Genomic DNA, 15,967 nt, shown 5'->3' on the forward strand with positions numbered 1-15,967 from the left:
AATTGTGGTCTCATCAGCCCACAAGACCTTTGTCCAGAACTCCGCAGGCTCTTTTTTGGTACTTCTTAGCAAACTGTAACCTGGCCATCCTGTTTTTGCGGCTGACTAGTGGTTGGTATCTTGCAATGTAGCCTCTGTAGTTCTGTTTGTTAAGTCGTCTAAAGACAGTAGCCACTGACACATCCACACCTGTCTCCTGAAGTTTTTTTAATCTGTCAGAGTGGTGTTTATTATGGTGAGAATTCTTCAGTCTTAAATGTGGGGTTTTCCTTAGCCTACCAGGCCCTTTGTGGTTACTGAGCTCACCAGTGCTCTTTCTTCTTAATGATATTCCAAACAGGCGATTTTGGTAAGCCTAAGGTTTGGCCTAGGTCTCTGACTGTTTTTTTTCTCCCTAATTTCTTAGCCTCATAATGGCTTCCTTGACTTTCATGAATACAACTCTGGTCGTTATGCAGACAAACACCAATAACAGACTTCAAAGGCAATCAAAAGCCTAGAATCAAGACTATATATTGAAAGCTCTTTTATTCCTGCGCTAAGGAAGCAATTGAACACATCTGACTAATCAGAAATGCCTGTGAAGCTAGTTGTCCCAAATGTTATGGTGCCCTGAAATGGGGAGCTATGTATAAAAAGTGTTGTTATTTATACATGGTGAAACCAAAATGTATGAAAGTGTCCTTGAATAAAAGCTGAGAACCTGTACTTTAATCATATGTGCATTGTCTAAAATTGTGGAGTACAGCCAAATCAAGAAAAAATATGTCTTTGTCCCAAATATTATGGAGCTCACTGTATGTCCATCCATTCTCTTCTCCCAATGATCAGCTGTCCTTTCTGTCCACTGTTGTAGTCTCTCTCTCTCTCTCTCTCTCTCTCCCTCCCTCCCTCCCTCCCTGCCAGACAGAGACAATGCCCAGACCACAGACAGAAGTGAGTGCACGCGCACACACACACACACACACACACACACACACACACACACGGGTGCACAAGAGTTTATTACTTCATATTCAATCTGAGCAGTATATAACTCATAATATGCTCACACTGTATTATGCATGTAACACTAAACCTATGAATGTCAATATTTTGGCCATATAGTAAGCAGTAAAAAACCATTAAACCCCAGTGTGGTTTACCCACGTTTAAACACATCTCAATGTTTACAGGCATCTCTGTGTTATTCTTTACATGTTCATTGCATTTTATCTCAATGTTGTTAGAAATTTTCTTTAAATATGATGCTTTTTCTTTAAATATTTGCTGTGTTGTATCTCAGTGTGGTTTAAACATCCCTCAGCGTTATTTAAATATATCTCAGTGTTGTTTAAATGTGTCGCAGTGTTGTTTAAACACATCTCAGCGCTGTATAAACGTGTCCCGGTGTTGTTTTGGCATTGTTTCTTTATAAAGCAGGATTTATGTCCTGCAGCTGTTTCTAATAAAAAATAAGCAAATTGAACAACAACGTATGTAACGTATGGGTCCTTGTTTTGCACACAAGTCTATAAACAGTAACCACCATGCTCATTTAAAAACAGGGTGTACATCTCAGAGAAATGGTGGAGCAATGAGTTCTCGTCCAGTTCAGTCCAATGCAGTTAATTGCAACAATGTTACAATTGGAAAAAAATCAGTGTGGGTAGTCCAAGTCGCAGCTGACTCAGCTGTGACATTGACCTGGAAAACGCAGTGCAATGTGGAAAAATCTCAGCCTACTTCTAGACAATCGTCTCCTGTCCTATTCTGGAGATGTAGTCGGTGTCCTGTTTCTCAGCTCCAATTCTAAGCTCCCGCTATGGGCTATTGTACTGCAACTAGCAGGTGATTAACAGGACAAACCACACTCACGCACGCACACACACACACGCACACGCACATGTACGCACATGCACGCACACGCACACACACACACGCACGCACACGCACACACACACTCACGCACGCACACACACACTCACGCACGCACACACACTCACGCACACGCACATGTACGCACATGCACGCACACACACACGCACACACTCACGCACACACACACTCACGCACGCACACACACACTCACGCACGCACACACACTCACGCACACACACGTGCACACACACGCTGACACACACACACTCACGCACGCACACACACACGCACACGCACATGTACGCACATGCACGCACACGCACACACACACACGCACGCACACGCACACACACACTCACGCACGCACACACACTCACGCACACACACGTGCACACACACGCTGACACACACACAAACTCATGCACACACACACACGCACGCACACACACACACACATGCACACGCACACACACGCACACGCACACACACACTCACACACACACACTCACATGCACACACACACACACACACACACACACAATCCCATTATGTGCTCAGCATATGGATAACCTGCCACACTGAGGCTGGTCGTCGGTCTGGGCCTAATCCAGGATCCACAGGTCTGGTTTTCTGGTTCTCTGGTGGTGATCTGTGACCACAGTCAGTGGACCTGCTGCAGAATTGGATTGGAGATGTTTTGAGCATTTTTTTTGAGCCCCCTCCCTCCCCCACGGGAGGGAGGGGGCTGACTTCAGACCGGACGGGGGGTTTGTGCACCGAGACAGCGAGCGGGCCATTACAGGTCAGACTGGACCGTGTCTGAAGGCTGTCTCTCTCACTCCTTCCCTCTCTCCCTCCTTCACTTTCTCTTGTTTATTGTGATTCAAGAGACTTTGCCAATCCCACAATTCCTTAGCAGCACACTCATTTCCTGTCCACAAGCACACCCCCCCCCCCCAGAAACGAGAAAAAAAGGTTCAAAATTCTGGGATTTGCGCCCGTTCCCCATTGCCACGGCGATGGAATAGCCAAGTGCCAAATGTGAGGTTTCTGCAAGAGAGGGCAAACTCGACACTGCCATGGCTATAAATACAGCATAAGACTGAGCCTCTCTGGGTTAAGGGGTTTGGCCCTGTCCTTGGTCACCACGTCTGCCACTCTGAGAAAAATAAACGCTCAGCTCGTCCTTTTCCCTTTCCCTCACCGTGCCCCCCTGCCGATGGCTGTTTCAGCATCACCCATGTGAGATGGGGCTGCTCTGACACTTGTTCAGCTGAAGGGGGCAGTGTCTGCAGTGGGAAAGCGTGTTGTCTCTCCAGCTGCCCCGCCGCTTATAGGAGGGCTCCCGGCAGTTCCCTCCCTCAGATAACTGCACCAAGTGCTGCAGGACCTGCTTCACCTTCAGCCCATCACAGACAGTCTGTTCACTGAGAGCAGATACCCATCCCCGTTAGACTAACGGACATCTGCGTCACTGCTGTCGATGAAACTGCAAGCGTTCTGATTGGCCGGGTCACTGAACACATTCCTGGAAGGGAGTGACTACACACAGAGCATCTAAAGCTATCAGACAACAGTGGGTCCTACTACACACGCATGTACAGAAACACAGAAATACTCCTGCACGCGTGTGCAGAAACATGAACATGCTCCAACACACGCATGTAAAAATAAGGGAGAACACAGTGGCGACTGTCTCCAGTGTAAAAGTCTCTGGTACTGGCCTGTAGTCTCACTACTTCCTGTCACAGGCAAATTCCTGTCAGAACCTGTGCATCACACACAGGGGGGTTCACATAACAGATTAATTCACTTATTTAAACCATTAACATCTTCACACATTAACCATATACAAGGGATTGCCTCCAACTAGGGTCCCCAACCCTGGCCCTGGCCCTGGGGACACGCATGGTCAGAGATGGAGGGACTGTGGGTTTTTGGGGTAAGTCAATATTTAAATGGTCAGTTAAAACAGTCGATTTCAGAGCTGACTCTCCACAAACAGTTGGGCCTAAACTGGCTGTTGTTTTTTAGGTTAAAAAACATACCATATGCCTCTTCAGCACCAGGGCTGGGGACACCAACAGAACATGTTGCCCTGGAATAGGACAACATGTTCTGCAAACTAGGGGTTTATTCGCATTTTCAGCTGAGTTCTGCAACTTTTTATAAACAATATGATCGTTGAATATAAAAATGTATGATATGCTATGAAAATTTGTCTTTCTCTGTTACATACTCTAAGCACCAGGAGGCCCTATAAGTGACAAATGTTCTAAGCATACAAATACTGGAATACTAAAGTAACCTTTCCATTGCAGTAGAATCGCATATTTTGAAACAAATGATTTGAATATAATTACAATCATATTCAACCCAGATAATGCACTACCTCCACTTCAGACATTCAAGCTGCACAGCCCCTCCGTCATTATCCCTTACATGTTTGTGTAACAGTTGGCATATTAGCAGATTATACTAGTTTTAATGTCCCCATATTTGGCAGCATTAATAATATTAAACTATATTATTGACCGTAATAAATACAAGGTGTCACATTTTCAGATTAAATACAGGGTGTTGCAGTCAATCAGTAATTGTGTTCCCCATCACCGCCACCCGGCCCCACCCATCATCTGAGCCACATCATAAACCCTATAAAACTGACTGACATGTTGGTCACCAGTCGGCACCCTGAGCCGACCAGAGGAGGATGGGTTTCCCCCTTGAGCCTGGTCCCTTCCAAGGTTTCTTCCCATCTGCCACAGGGATTTTTTCCTTGCCACTGTTGCCTTAGGCTTGCTCCTGTGGAGGTTTAGGCCAGGGTTGTCTGTAAAGCGTATTGTGACAACTGCTGTAAAATACGCTATACAAATAAAATTTGATTGATTGATTGATTGATTGATTGATTGATTGATTGATTGATTGTATTGCAGCTATTGCTGTCTTACTTTGCAATTTCCTTGGATGTTTTCATGATTTGCCTGCTGTGGTAACACAATTCATTATCTTTCAATAAAGTTGGTTTCATTTTGAATTTAATGTTGAATTTGAGCTTTTCAGTTTACGTTTGAAATATGAAGTGCTGATTGGCCATTGGTGACCTTTGGCAGAAATGTGTCGCAGGCAAGCCGAGCTGGCCTGGGGATGTAAGAGTCCTCTCGCTTACGTCAAGACCTGTCCCGGGTGTGAACTGTGATCCTCAGAACGGCCTAGACTCCACAGGAGGGCAATGTAATTGACCTCTTTATACCACCACCCCCCCCCTCTCTTTCTCTATCTCTCTCTATCTCTTTTTCTCTCTCTCTCTATCTTTCTATCTTTCTCTCCCTCTCTCTCCCCTGTCCTCCTTTGTGCCTATCCTATCACTCTGCTGTTAGACACTGACTTAGCCCCATCCAATTAGCCTCTACAGGGAGGTGGGAACAATCTAATCTAATTAGCATGTCTCTTTAACACAGTAACCCCCCCCCCCCCCCCGCCCCTCCCCAAAGCTCAGATTACGAACTCTACTGCCTCTATCTCTCTGATATTTTCCTTCCCATTTCACTCTTTCCCTCTCCTTCCAGAACCTTCTCTGATCAGAGCTCCCCGTTCCTTCCAGCACTGCTCTTCGGCTTTTCACGGCAGGCTGTGCTGGGAAAAAAAAGCTGACCCTAAAAAAACAAACCCCCAGCACAGCCTGCCGTATGTAGGTAATCACGCAGTAAGTGACTCTATATCCGCCCGCATTACCGGGGGGAGGGTCTTCTACTCAAGAACATCCCTAGTCTGGGTCAAGTTCAAAGATCAAGGTCCGTGGCAGATATGAACAAACCCTCTTGAAGCCTGAACAGCGCATTATAAAATGTGAGAATTTCATTTTCTTTTCACAGTAGTTCACCTACAATGATTCTGAATTGTAAGCGCTACACTCAGTACTAGCCATTTTAAATTTAGCCAATGTCTAGGGCCACATTATAATATCAAATAAAGGTGCAAGAAGAAATCCATGGGACTGAGTACGAGATTTTGGATACTAGATTTATTTTATTTTTTATAATAAAATAAAAAAAATAATACAATCTGTTGAAAGGACTATATAATATAATTGTTTTTCATGGCTGTAGCTTACTTTAGGCATGGAGTCCAGAAATTCAGATTTTGATTTAATTTAGCTGTTCCTTCAAAGCAGAAAATATCTAAGATAGCAGAAATCTAATCTGATGTGCTTTGTGAGTGTAAATCGTTATTTTTCAGATATGGTCTTAGCTATTATAGCTAAAATGCCCACATGATTGGGTTAGTTCAATAAATAAGAGAAGTGAGCATGAAATCCAGAAACAGACATGGCCCTCCAGGAATAGGGTTGACATAGCAACTGTCTTGTAAATATTTTATGGGAGGATTCAAAGAAGAAATGTTGTATGTCATCTTGGACGAGATGCCTTTTAAAAGTCTTACAAGATGACTGAAAATCTAACATGACAGCTTTTATAACTGTTAATTGAATGACTTGAGGAGATTCATGTGCAGTGTACAATGTGTGCACGGTGCTTCAAGCCTGTATTGTGTAGAGCGTTTCTGTAATATATATATTTAGAAAAAGGAACATTAAAAAAACAGCTGTTACAGTGCCACCATGAGGCCACATTGGGCACTTCTCTGTCTCTGAGCTTTTTATTAAATGCATGGATACAATGTCCATGGAAAAATAATCATTCCTGAAATATGTGGAGCAGAATTGTCCACAGAAAGAGCAGGGTCTAAGGCAAAACTGGATTTATTAACGAGTAGAATCACCCAGGAGTCACAAATACTGAAATAATTGGGGGGAAAGGCTCAGAAATTGTCCAACCGGCACGTGGAAAACAAAACTCAGAAACAAAGCTAGTAATATCTCTCTCTCTCTCTCTCTATCTATATCTCTCTCACACACACACACACACACACACAGAGCCACATCACACCCTTCCAGTGAGTCTTTATCCATCACGTTGTTGATGGTGTGCCTTAGTGCAGAGTGAAACAGGTGACTCTATAAACAGAGTTAATCTCTCCTGACAAATTAAACTAACTTACCGGGCATTGACATTGACTCAGACAAGCCGTGTGTGTGTGTGTGTGTGTGTGTGTGTTTGCATGTCAAGATGGTCCTTAAGCATTCTTGGTGAAGGCAATAAATAAATAAATAAATAATGTATTATGCTGTCCATAAAACTTTATAAACTAAAATGATAATGAATGCTTATGATCCCTAGGAAAGGCTTATCAAACACAGGAGTTTTAGAAATGGTTTGATTAGAAACCTCCCTCCTTTTCTTCAGGGGTTCAGTAGACATGCATACCATCTAGGTAAAGGTCAAAATATGTTTCCGAAATAATTATCACAATTTGAAATTTGTTTGCAATTAAAATGAAAAATAAAAACAAGCAATTAAATAACCTTTAAGTGCCAATGGGACTAGACCTTCATTTTTAAAAAAGCAAAGGACTTTTTAAAGATGTACTTGCGAAATTCAAACTGCAGGCATTGCTGTCTGTGGAGCAGGATGTTTACCTTCAGTACACAGGTGTATCTGCAAGAGTTCCACCCACAACCCAAACCCACAGGTCACAAACGCACCCCTGACTGCCATGATTATGGTGATTATGCTACAGTGCTCCTTTCATTACACAGCTAAGCTTTTCAGAATCAACAGGAACAGGGCAATCGGGCGGCGCGGGCTAACGTTTCGGCAGAAAGTTACAGTTCATACTTTTAACAAATGGCTCCACTTTCTGGCTGTCAACATGAATATACATATATATCTGGGAAAGCTATTAGAGCTAAAAGGATTATTTATTTATGAAACACGGAGACGTAAGAGAATAAAACTATATATGGAATATATAATATAATACAAATCTACACATAAAATTTCCTCTGTCCTTAAAATTGTTTCTAAAACAGTAAAACCCAGGCAACATGCTCATTTATCTTCTTTGCAAAAGCACCAGGCACATCCAAACCAAACTATTCGTCTCGTGCTGATGTCCCTTTTCATTTTGATTTCAAGTTTAAAATGCGTGTCTACCTCCTGTTACATAAACCGTCTAATTAATGGGATGAATTTTGAGCAGGGTGGCCCAGGTGGACTTTAAAGTCCCATGACGCACTCGGTGACTGTTACTAAGTGAGCGTTCCACAGTCCCGAGGGCCCCTCTGTTTATTGGGGTCACATTGGGCAATGTGCGACAGACTGCCATTGCATAACACCCTGTACCCTCGCTGGGGTTCACATCAGCAAATGCGCATGAAAGTGAGTCAAAAACACAAATACAGACACACAGATACACGCACATTATAGAAAGACAAAAATACACGCACAAAGGACTAAGAAAACTCAGCACAGTACACAAAAGCAAATAGAACATATACACAGTGGACACATATGAACTGGTGTTAACTGCTGTTATGAAGGATAGCCCTGCAGTACATAAACATATTACAGAACCTCCAAAAATATCTCAGCAACGTTATTATTTGGCTGTGAAAAAGTAACCCACATCAAAATATATAAACACAAAACTAGTGTGCATTAATGGGCAGACTTGCATACATGCAAGACAAATACATTTTACATTTCCATAAAAGTTTGGTAAGTTTTCTTGCTGTGTGACGGCATTATCAAATACAAATTATTTCAATTCAGGAAGCTGTCTTTCAAAAAAAGATATTTAGAAAATATTCCTAAGTATGTCAGAGTATGCTGAAATATACATTTGATATTCATTATTAATTCCTATTTTTGATTTCAACAATGTATTTGGGGGATATTCAGATGCATTAAATCTTAATGTGAAATAAGACCAATGGGAACTTGAACAGTTTAAAGAACCATGTTTAAGAAAATGTTTTACAACTTTCCCTAACATTTATGACAGTAACTTTGAAGTCAGTTCAAGGTTAAGCATTAAGGGTTCCCGGTGAGCAGCGGTGACTGTGTGAGATGTGCAAAAACAACAATCGCATAATGGTTAAATAATTTATACAGAATTTGTATAGTATTTCACAAGCGTTTGCAAATTACCCACAAAAAATTGCAATGCATTAATTGAAAAAGATCGACTTTCATCTGCCTTGTATTTGAAAATACTTAAAACATTTCAAAAACACATACTCAAAGATTGGCCCAGGTCTTGAAAAATTGCCATTTTTTCCTACATTCATTATTTTTGAAATAATAGGTGTAAATGTTAAATTATATATAAGCTAAATGTATAACCATTTGGCTAAATGTTTAAATAAATGAATAAAACATTTTGGTAAATGTATGAAACATACTGTTTGAACTTTATGAAGTAACATGCCTATAGTACATACAAACATATACAATATAAAGTTTCACATATCAGACTTTTTGGTGTTGTTATAGATGACAAATTTACATGGACAAATTACATCTCCTATCAGTGTAACAACATATTAAAAATTAAGAAGGTTCATGGTCTATTGTGAAATCTGAACTACACTATGTATTATACTCTGGACGGAGTGTAGCACAGTGGGTAAGGAACTGGGCTTGTAACCGAAAGGTCGCAGGTTCGATTCCCGGGTAAGGACACTGCCGTTGTACCCTTGAGCAAGGTACTTAACCGTAATTGCTTCAGTATATATCCAGCTGTATAAATGGATACAATGTAAAAAATGCTATGTAAAAAGTTGTGTAAGTCGCTCTGGATAAGAGCGTCTGCTAAATGCCTGTAATGTATTATCCATTTTTATCTTACTGTAATATATTACTGTTGTCTTGGGCAGGACATGTTTGTTTGCTTGCTGATTTGTTTGGTTTTATTTCTCCTTTATTCCTTGATTTATTTCTCTTTCTTTCATTTCTTGTTACGTTTTCACTTCCATATCGTCAAGCTATTTTGTCAAATATGGGTCGTTTTAATCTTTATTAATGAATCTTTAAACTTAGGTGTGCTTTTGTGCAATTATGCAATTGTGCAAAGTACCGTTCTGTAATTCTTCTTTTACAGGAACAGGAAGGTATTACATTATTAACATAGATACTCACATACTACATACAAACTCTATGAACGGTATAAAGGAAGTACTATGAATGTAAGATTCAAAAAAACACAATGTTACAAAAACAGAAGGAAAGGGTGTAAAACACTACAGATAAAACAAACAACTGTAACTGAGATCACAAGTGAATCACGTGTGCCCTCTGCCTTTGGTCTAACAGTTCCTTGGACATGCACAACAACAACAGTCAGAAGAAGAAAAAGAAGAAGAAGAAGAAGAATATTCATTTCAGCCTCACGCCAGTGCCCAGATTGTGTCTAATTTACATCATGCACTTAGTCCGTAAGAGTAGCCTATTGTAACAAATTAAAAACACAATTTCTGTTACTCGTTGAAAGCCAAACACTCAAATCAACACAGAACTACAGCGCCGCTACAGAACCTAAAATAAATGAGGACCAGCAGGGCAAGGTCAGGGCTGTAATCTCAGGCCTGACCCCTCTGCTTCAGGTGCATCCACCAAAACCGAAATCAGATTGAACGACGCTCGTGGCACGCAATGACGCACCCCACAACCGATAGCCGATGTTCCCTGCCACAGTAAGCACACGGCGTTAAATCCATTAAAACACCCCCACTTTCTGCAGCCCTGCCTCTGCACCCGTGTGTGTGGGGGGGGGGGGTTAGAACACAGACAGTGCTGAACTTGAAGGTGAACGTGATTGGAGGAGACGGGATAGGGGATTAAGCTGGGGGCAGTATTAAAGGTTTGGCCAAGCTGAAAGGCCCGTTTTCAGAACTCGCCTGTTTTCTTCGGACTGCGCAAGGAGAGAGGGAGACAGAAGGGATATAGAAATATATCCTACTGCAGGACAGGTAAGAGAAAAGCTTCAGCTCTTTGGAGCTGCACAGAGACTCAGACATGGATTGAGCTGATGGTACTGGCTGTACTAGTGCTCTGTCTGCTGTTGCTGATGGACTACTATAATAACAACACTCAATTACCAGGCAGTCGTGCGGAGTTTAGGGCTTTTATGTTGTTACCAGAAAGGTATCTGATAAGCATGTTATAACTCATTAACGGTAATTCTCATTGTTACAGTTAATGTAGTAAGCGGGTATGTTTATGTATTACAATTTGAGTGTTTGGCGTCAGCAACTTGTACTTGGCTGTGAATTGAAATATTTGAATCTGACACGAATTCAAATTGAAAGAATTGAATTTACAAGTGACATTTTTAAATCAATGCTTTAAAAATAATTTCACCCTGAGAGGGAAGGTTTATTACATGTTTTCTGTTTGAATTGTTTGCCAATTATATTTTAAAAAGCCAGATTTCAAAACAGAATTTACAAGTCACATTTATAAATCAATGCTTTAAAAATAATTTCACTCTGTGAGGGAAGGATTATTACTTGTTTTCTGTTTGGATTCTTTGTTTGCCAATTATGTTTTAAAAAGCCAAACTTCATAAAGCACATTGCAAAGTATTTTTAAACTCAGTATTTTATCAGTATTGGCCAGCTTCAAGCTCTATCTGCCAGGAATTGTTAGAACTATTAAACAGTATTTTTGTATCTATTAATATCTACCTGTGTTTCAGTATTTTTCCCTCAGTATTTATTTGCATTTTTCTAGCTAGCAAAAAAAATTTGTGTTAGATTAAAGAGTGACCTCCAAAAGGACAGACACTGAGAAGCCTCGACAGCAGATGCCTCCCCTCGTATCTGAACAAAGGATTTTAAGAGGGGCACTAACCCCTGTCACTAATCCCTGTCCCCACAGCCCAGGGGCTTAATACCAGGCTACCTGATTTTCCATTATGCAACCAACCCATCTGCTCTGACTTCTAACTCCTCAATCAACTTTATGAGCTTAATTAGCTTAACGATCTTAACGAGCTCAGGGATTACGAGAAAAGCGAGGGATTAAGGAGTCAGTTACTACGGGGGCAGAGGAACAAGGCAAAAACCCCCAGAAGGGATGGAGGGAGGGGTGGATTGGAAGACAGGATTGAGGCAAGGGGGCTACCAAGGAAGCAAAGTTGCATGAAGCTCGATCCGTTTCACCAGAAGAAACGGCTCACAGAATTGTGAGTTACTGCCATAGCTATGCCACTCAAGTACAGGAGCTTTAACACCATGTCACTCCACTCACTGAAATAGTAACTTATTGAAACTTCAGTTGTACAGTGGAAATACATCAGCTGCCAGTTTTGCAAAAAAATGAATTAATCAATTGATCAATTGATCATCCAGGCAAGATTTCAATTAGAAACAGGGAAATACTAAAAACCTGAGAAGTGAAAAGGTGGGGCTAAGTATTTGCATGTAAGGAAGATAAAAGGAGTGTTTCCAGATGCAGAATACAAAGGAAGGGGGGAAGGAAGGAAGGAGGGATGGATGAGAGAAACAGTAGAAGGGTTGGCATGGCATTTCCTGCCACTGGATCATAGTCTGCAGAAAACCAGTCCAGCCAGATTAGATGTACTTAGTGTCTGTGTGCGCTGATGCCACAGTACATGCGTGGGTTATACCTAGAGACAGGACATCTGACATTAACCTGGGATTAGAAATGACAGTTCATTTAATAAGGAACTGAGAGGAATTAGGGCTAATCTCTGTATTTGTCTAATCCTATAAAATCTGAATAGATTAACAGAGAGAGGGAGGGAGGAAGAGAAGGGGACAGAACAGAGACAATGAGCTTGACAGGCACAGGCTAACAGAAAGAAGGATGATGAAAATAGGAGAAAGTAAAAGGAAGAGAGGAGGAAGGATGGATGTAGATTTAAAAAACTGTAATCATGAGGTGAAAAAAGGCACTATTTCATTGATATGGCACCACAAAGTTTCAACTAATTGAGTGCTAATAGCTCTCCCTTGTGGAGAATCATCAGCCTGCTAAATGTGAGTGAGTGAGTGAGTGAGTGAGTTACAAGCCAGGTCCATGAGGTGCTTTGAATCTAAAAATGAACACACAGATGAATCTTGTCTGTAACCCCATGAACTCTCTTCTTTCTCAGTGATCCGCAAAGATGAACTCTGCGCCTCCAGCAGGAAGTGCACTCGCTGCCCCCGCTGGCAGTGGAGGACCCACCACCCCTAAGAAGGGACCCCCCAAATTCAAGCAGAGGCAGACCCGTACATTCAAGAGCAAGGCTCCTAAACCTGGACAGAAAGGGTGAGCGCTCAGACGCACACACACACACACTCACACACCTACACACACACACACACACACACACACTCACATACACACTCACATACACAAACAGACTCACACACACACACACACACACATATACACATACATACAAACTCACACATACACACACACAAATTCACTCACACAAACACGGTTATTTGTTTGGTTGTATATTTCACTGAACGAATAACTGGCTTGGGGGATTGTTATGATCAGATTACATACTGTGAAATATGAACTTGACGACTTGAATTTTGAATTTGAAACATTCTTTAGGCCCTCCTGTTCTGTTTTTGGAGAAGCTGGTGAAATTGAATTGGATCACAAAACCCTTACCTTTAAAGAGATCAAGAACAGTACATCCGACTGGATATTACAACTAAGATGACAACCTTCTTCATTCTTGATGCAAAACATCCACACTTACGCTATGTTCACATTACAGGCTGAAGTGGCCCAAACAGAGACAAAGATCTGATCTGAACTGTGTGAACACAAATATCTGACCGTTTCATATCAGATATGGGCCATTTTCATGTGAATCTAGATCGGGTACATACCTGATCTGTGGCCATGCGACTACTCTCAGATCAGAATTCATGGCCCTGCAGGGGGCAGTGTGATGCTATGGAGAAGAACTCCGTAGATGCTCTGAGCAGAGATCATAACAATGGAAAAGTACACAGTATTTATCTGGATTAATGTCAACTCTCTTTCTTGCACTCAGATTTGGTGATGACATTCCTGGAATGGAGGGCCTTGGCACAGGTAACTATTACAACTTCATCTGTTCTATAATCTTATCCTATCCACAATATCACTACTGTGGCTGTTGTGAACATGATACACTTTTTACAATAAATAACAGGCTGTAATACCCCCACCCCACCCTTATGTGTAACATGACACATTGCAGTTTGTCAATTACTAACTGATCTCTATGAATTTCATAGATGTCTGGTTTCTGGTGGTAATTCTCTCTCTCTCTCATTCCCCCTCAGACATCACTGTGGTTTGCCCATGGGAGGCCTTTGGCGACATGGAACTCAGCGACTTGGCCAAATATGGCATCATCTAAGACCCTCCCCCTTCAGGTCTTCTGCTTTCCTCCCTCTGCCCACTTTGCTCCTCCTGCTCTGACCTCTCACCTCTGAACTCTGACCTCCGGTCTGTGCCCGCCTGGCGTCGCTTCCTCTCACAGCTCTGCGCTGTCCCATCCTGAGGTTCCCGGGCGTGTAGCTGGCTATCCCACCTCTCCACAGTAATGCTTCAGGCAACCGCAGTGTTGCTAAATGGAACAGTGTTAAGGCGACCCCACATAGAAACCAGCGATATAGGCTACCACACACACCTGCGACTGCTCTCCACACACACCCACCCCCCGCCCCTTCCCTCCCTCCCTCCCTCCCTCACTCACTTACTTACTCCCTCATGCTGAAATATAGCCAAAGATGAATGAATAGAAATACATGCTACCATTTAAGTAATTAGAGCAATGTACCAAAAATTTAAATGGCTTTCATCTACAGCACAGCTAATTACGTCAGTGTGATACTGGCCTGTATTTGCTCATAGAGACATAAGAAAATGTTAATAAAGCTTCAGTCCTCATTTGCAAAGCAAATAGTTTCTTTTCCGTTATATTTGTTTTTTTTATATATTTTGTTTTTTTTACTCCACCCCCTTCCTCACCCCAAACTCCCTTTCCACCTGAAAAGTTTTGTTCCTGTGCACTGTGAAACACAGAGAGAGAGGACTGGGAGCTCATCAAAGAAATGATGAGCTGGATTTTATAAAGACTGAAAATGTGAGAATGTACAAAGGAAAATCTGTCTTCTTCCTCTCATTATTACTCTACAGCAAATGCTGCAGCTTATTATACATATATTATGTACAATAATAACCAAGCGCACGTTTATATTATTAAATGTGAATGTCCTTGTGCATTTATCTATCTATAGAGCCAATTAAAGGTCATTTTGTAAATATCTAAATTTTTTTCATTCTTTCTTTCTCGGTGACTTTTGAAAAAGGGTGTCTCTTTAAATCCCGCTACCTGCGTAGGCTGGCTCATGGTGAGAGCCATCTGAAAATGGCTTCTTCAGTGTTTATTCGCTCATTCGTTCGTTCATTTTACCAACAGTCTTATTCAGAAGAACTGACAGTGTTTAATAGGGAGTATTAATGTGTCACATTCAACAATTAAGCCATGGTGGTAGTAGACAGGGGAAAACATAGCAGGCAGGCCAGGTGGAGAGCCAAACCTGAACATTAGTCATTACTAATACAGCAAAAGTCCTGTGTTCTTAAAGAAAAAAAACAGCGGTCAGCCATCACCAGAATTAACTTGTCTTGTCTTTTTCAAATCCACAACAAAACATGAATATTTCAAATTTAGTTGTCTCTTTTAGTTTGTTTTCTTGTTCCCTCCTTTTTACAAAGCAATACAAGTGAATGTTTGATAAACATGTTTGATGAAACCTTCAAATATTGGGATTATAATGGCGTATACTACAAAATGTGTAAGCTACTGTATTTACATAAGTTTTTTTTCGTGAGTTACATATTAATATTTGCATTTTAGAACAGCATTACATGTGTGATAGTGGCATTAGCTGTTTATTTTTTAACATTTACAACATTCATGTATGATGTACTTGTTTTGTAGATTTTCTTGCACATATATTAGTTTTCCAGTAAAGGCAGGCTGCTTGTTGAACATGTATATATTGCTGGGTGTGTGAAGTTGAGAGCGGAGGCTGGCTGGGGAACGCAGGTCTGCCAGAGAGAATGCTGTCCTCATGGCCGACAATATGGCTGAGCACTTCAATTACATTACATTACATTACAGGCATTTAGCCGATGCTCTTATCCAGAGCGACTTACACAACTTTTACATAGCA

General features: G+C 41.4%; 1 protein-coding gene across 1 annotated transcript; it reads left to right on the forward strand.

Moving 5' to 3' along the window:
- The first annotated feature begins 10,594 nt into the window (after window positions 1-10,594).
- LOC118217126 (retinal cone rhodopsin-sensitive cGMP 3',5'-cyclic phosphodiesterase subunit gamma-like) lies at window positions 10,595-14,438 on the forward strand. The gene is made up of 4 exons (XM_035398939.1): window positions 10,595-10,732; window positions 12,883-13,040; window positions 13,792-13,832; window positions 14,066-14,438. The coding sequence occupies exons 2-4, from the start codon at window positions 12,895-12,897 to the stop codon at window positions 14,140-14,142; spliced, it is 264 nt and encodes an 87-aa protein (XP_035254830.1). The 5' UTR covers window positions 10,595-10,732; window positions 12,883-12,894; the 3' UTR covers window positions 14,143-14,438.
- Window positions 14,439-15,967: the final 1,529 nt, after the last annotated feature.

The sequence above is a fragment of the Anguilla anguilla genome, chromosome 17 (genome assembly GCF_013347855.1).
Source record: "Anguilla anguilla isolate fAngAng1 chromosome 17, fAngAng1.pri, whole genome shotgun sequence".
Taxonomy (NCBI): Eukaryota; Metazoa; Chordata; class Actinopteri; order Anguilliformes; family Anguillidae; genus Anguilla; species Anguilla anguilla.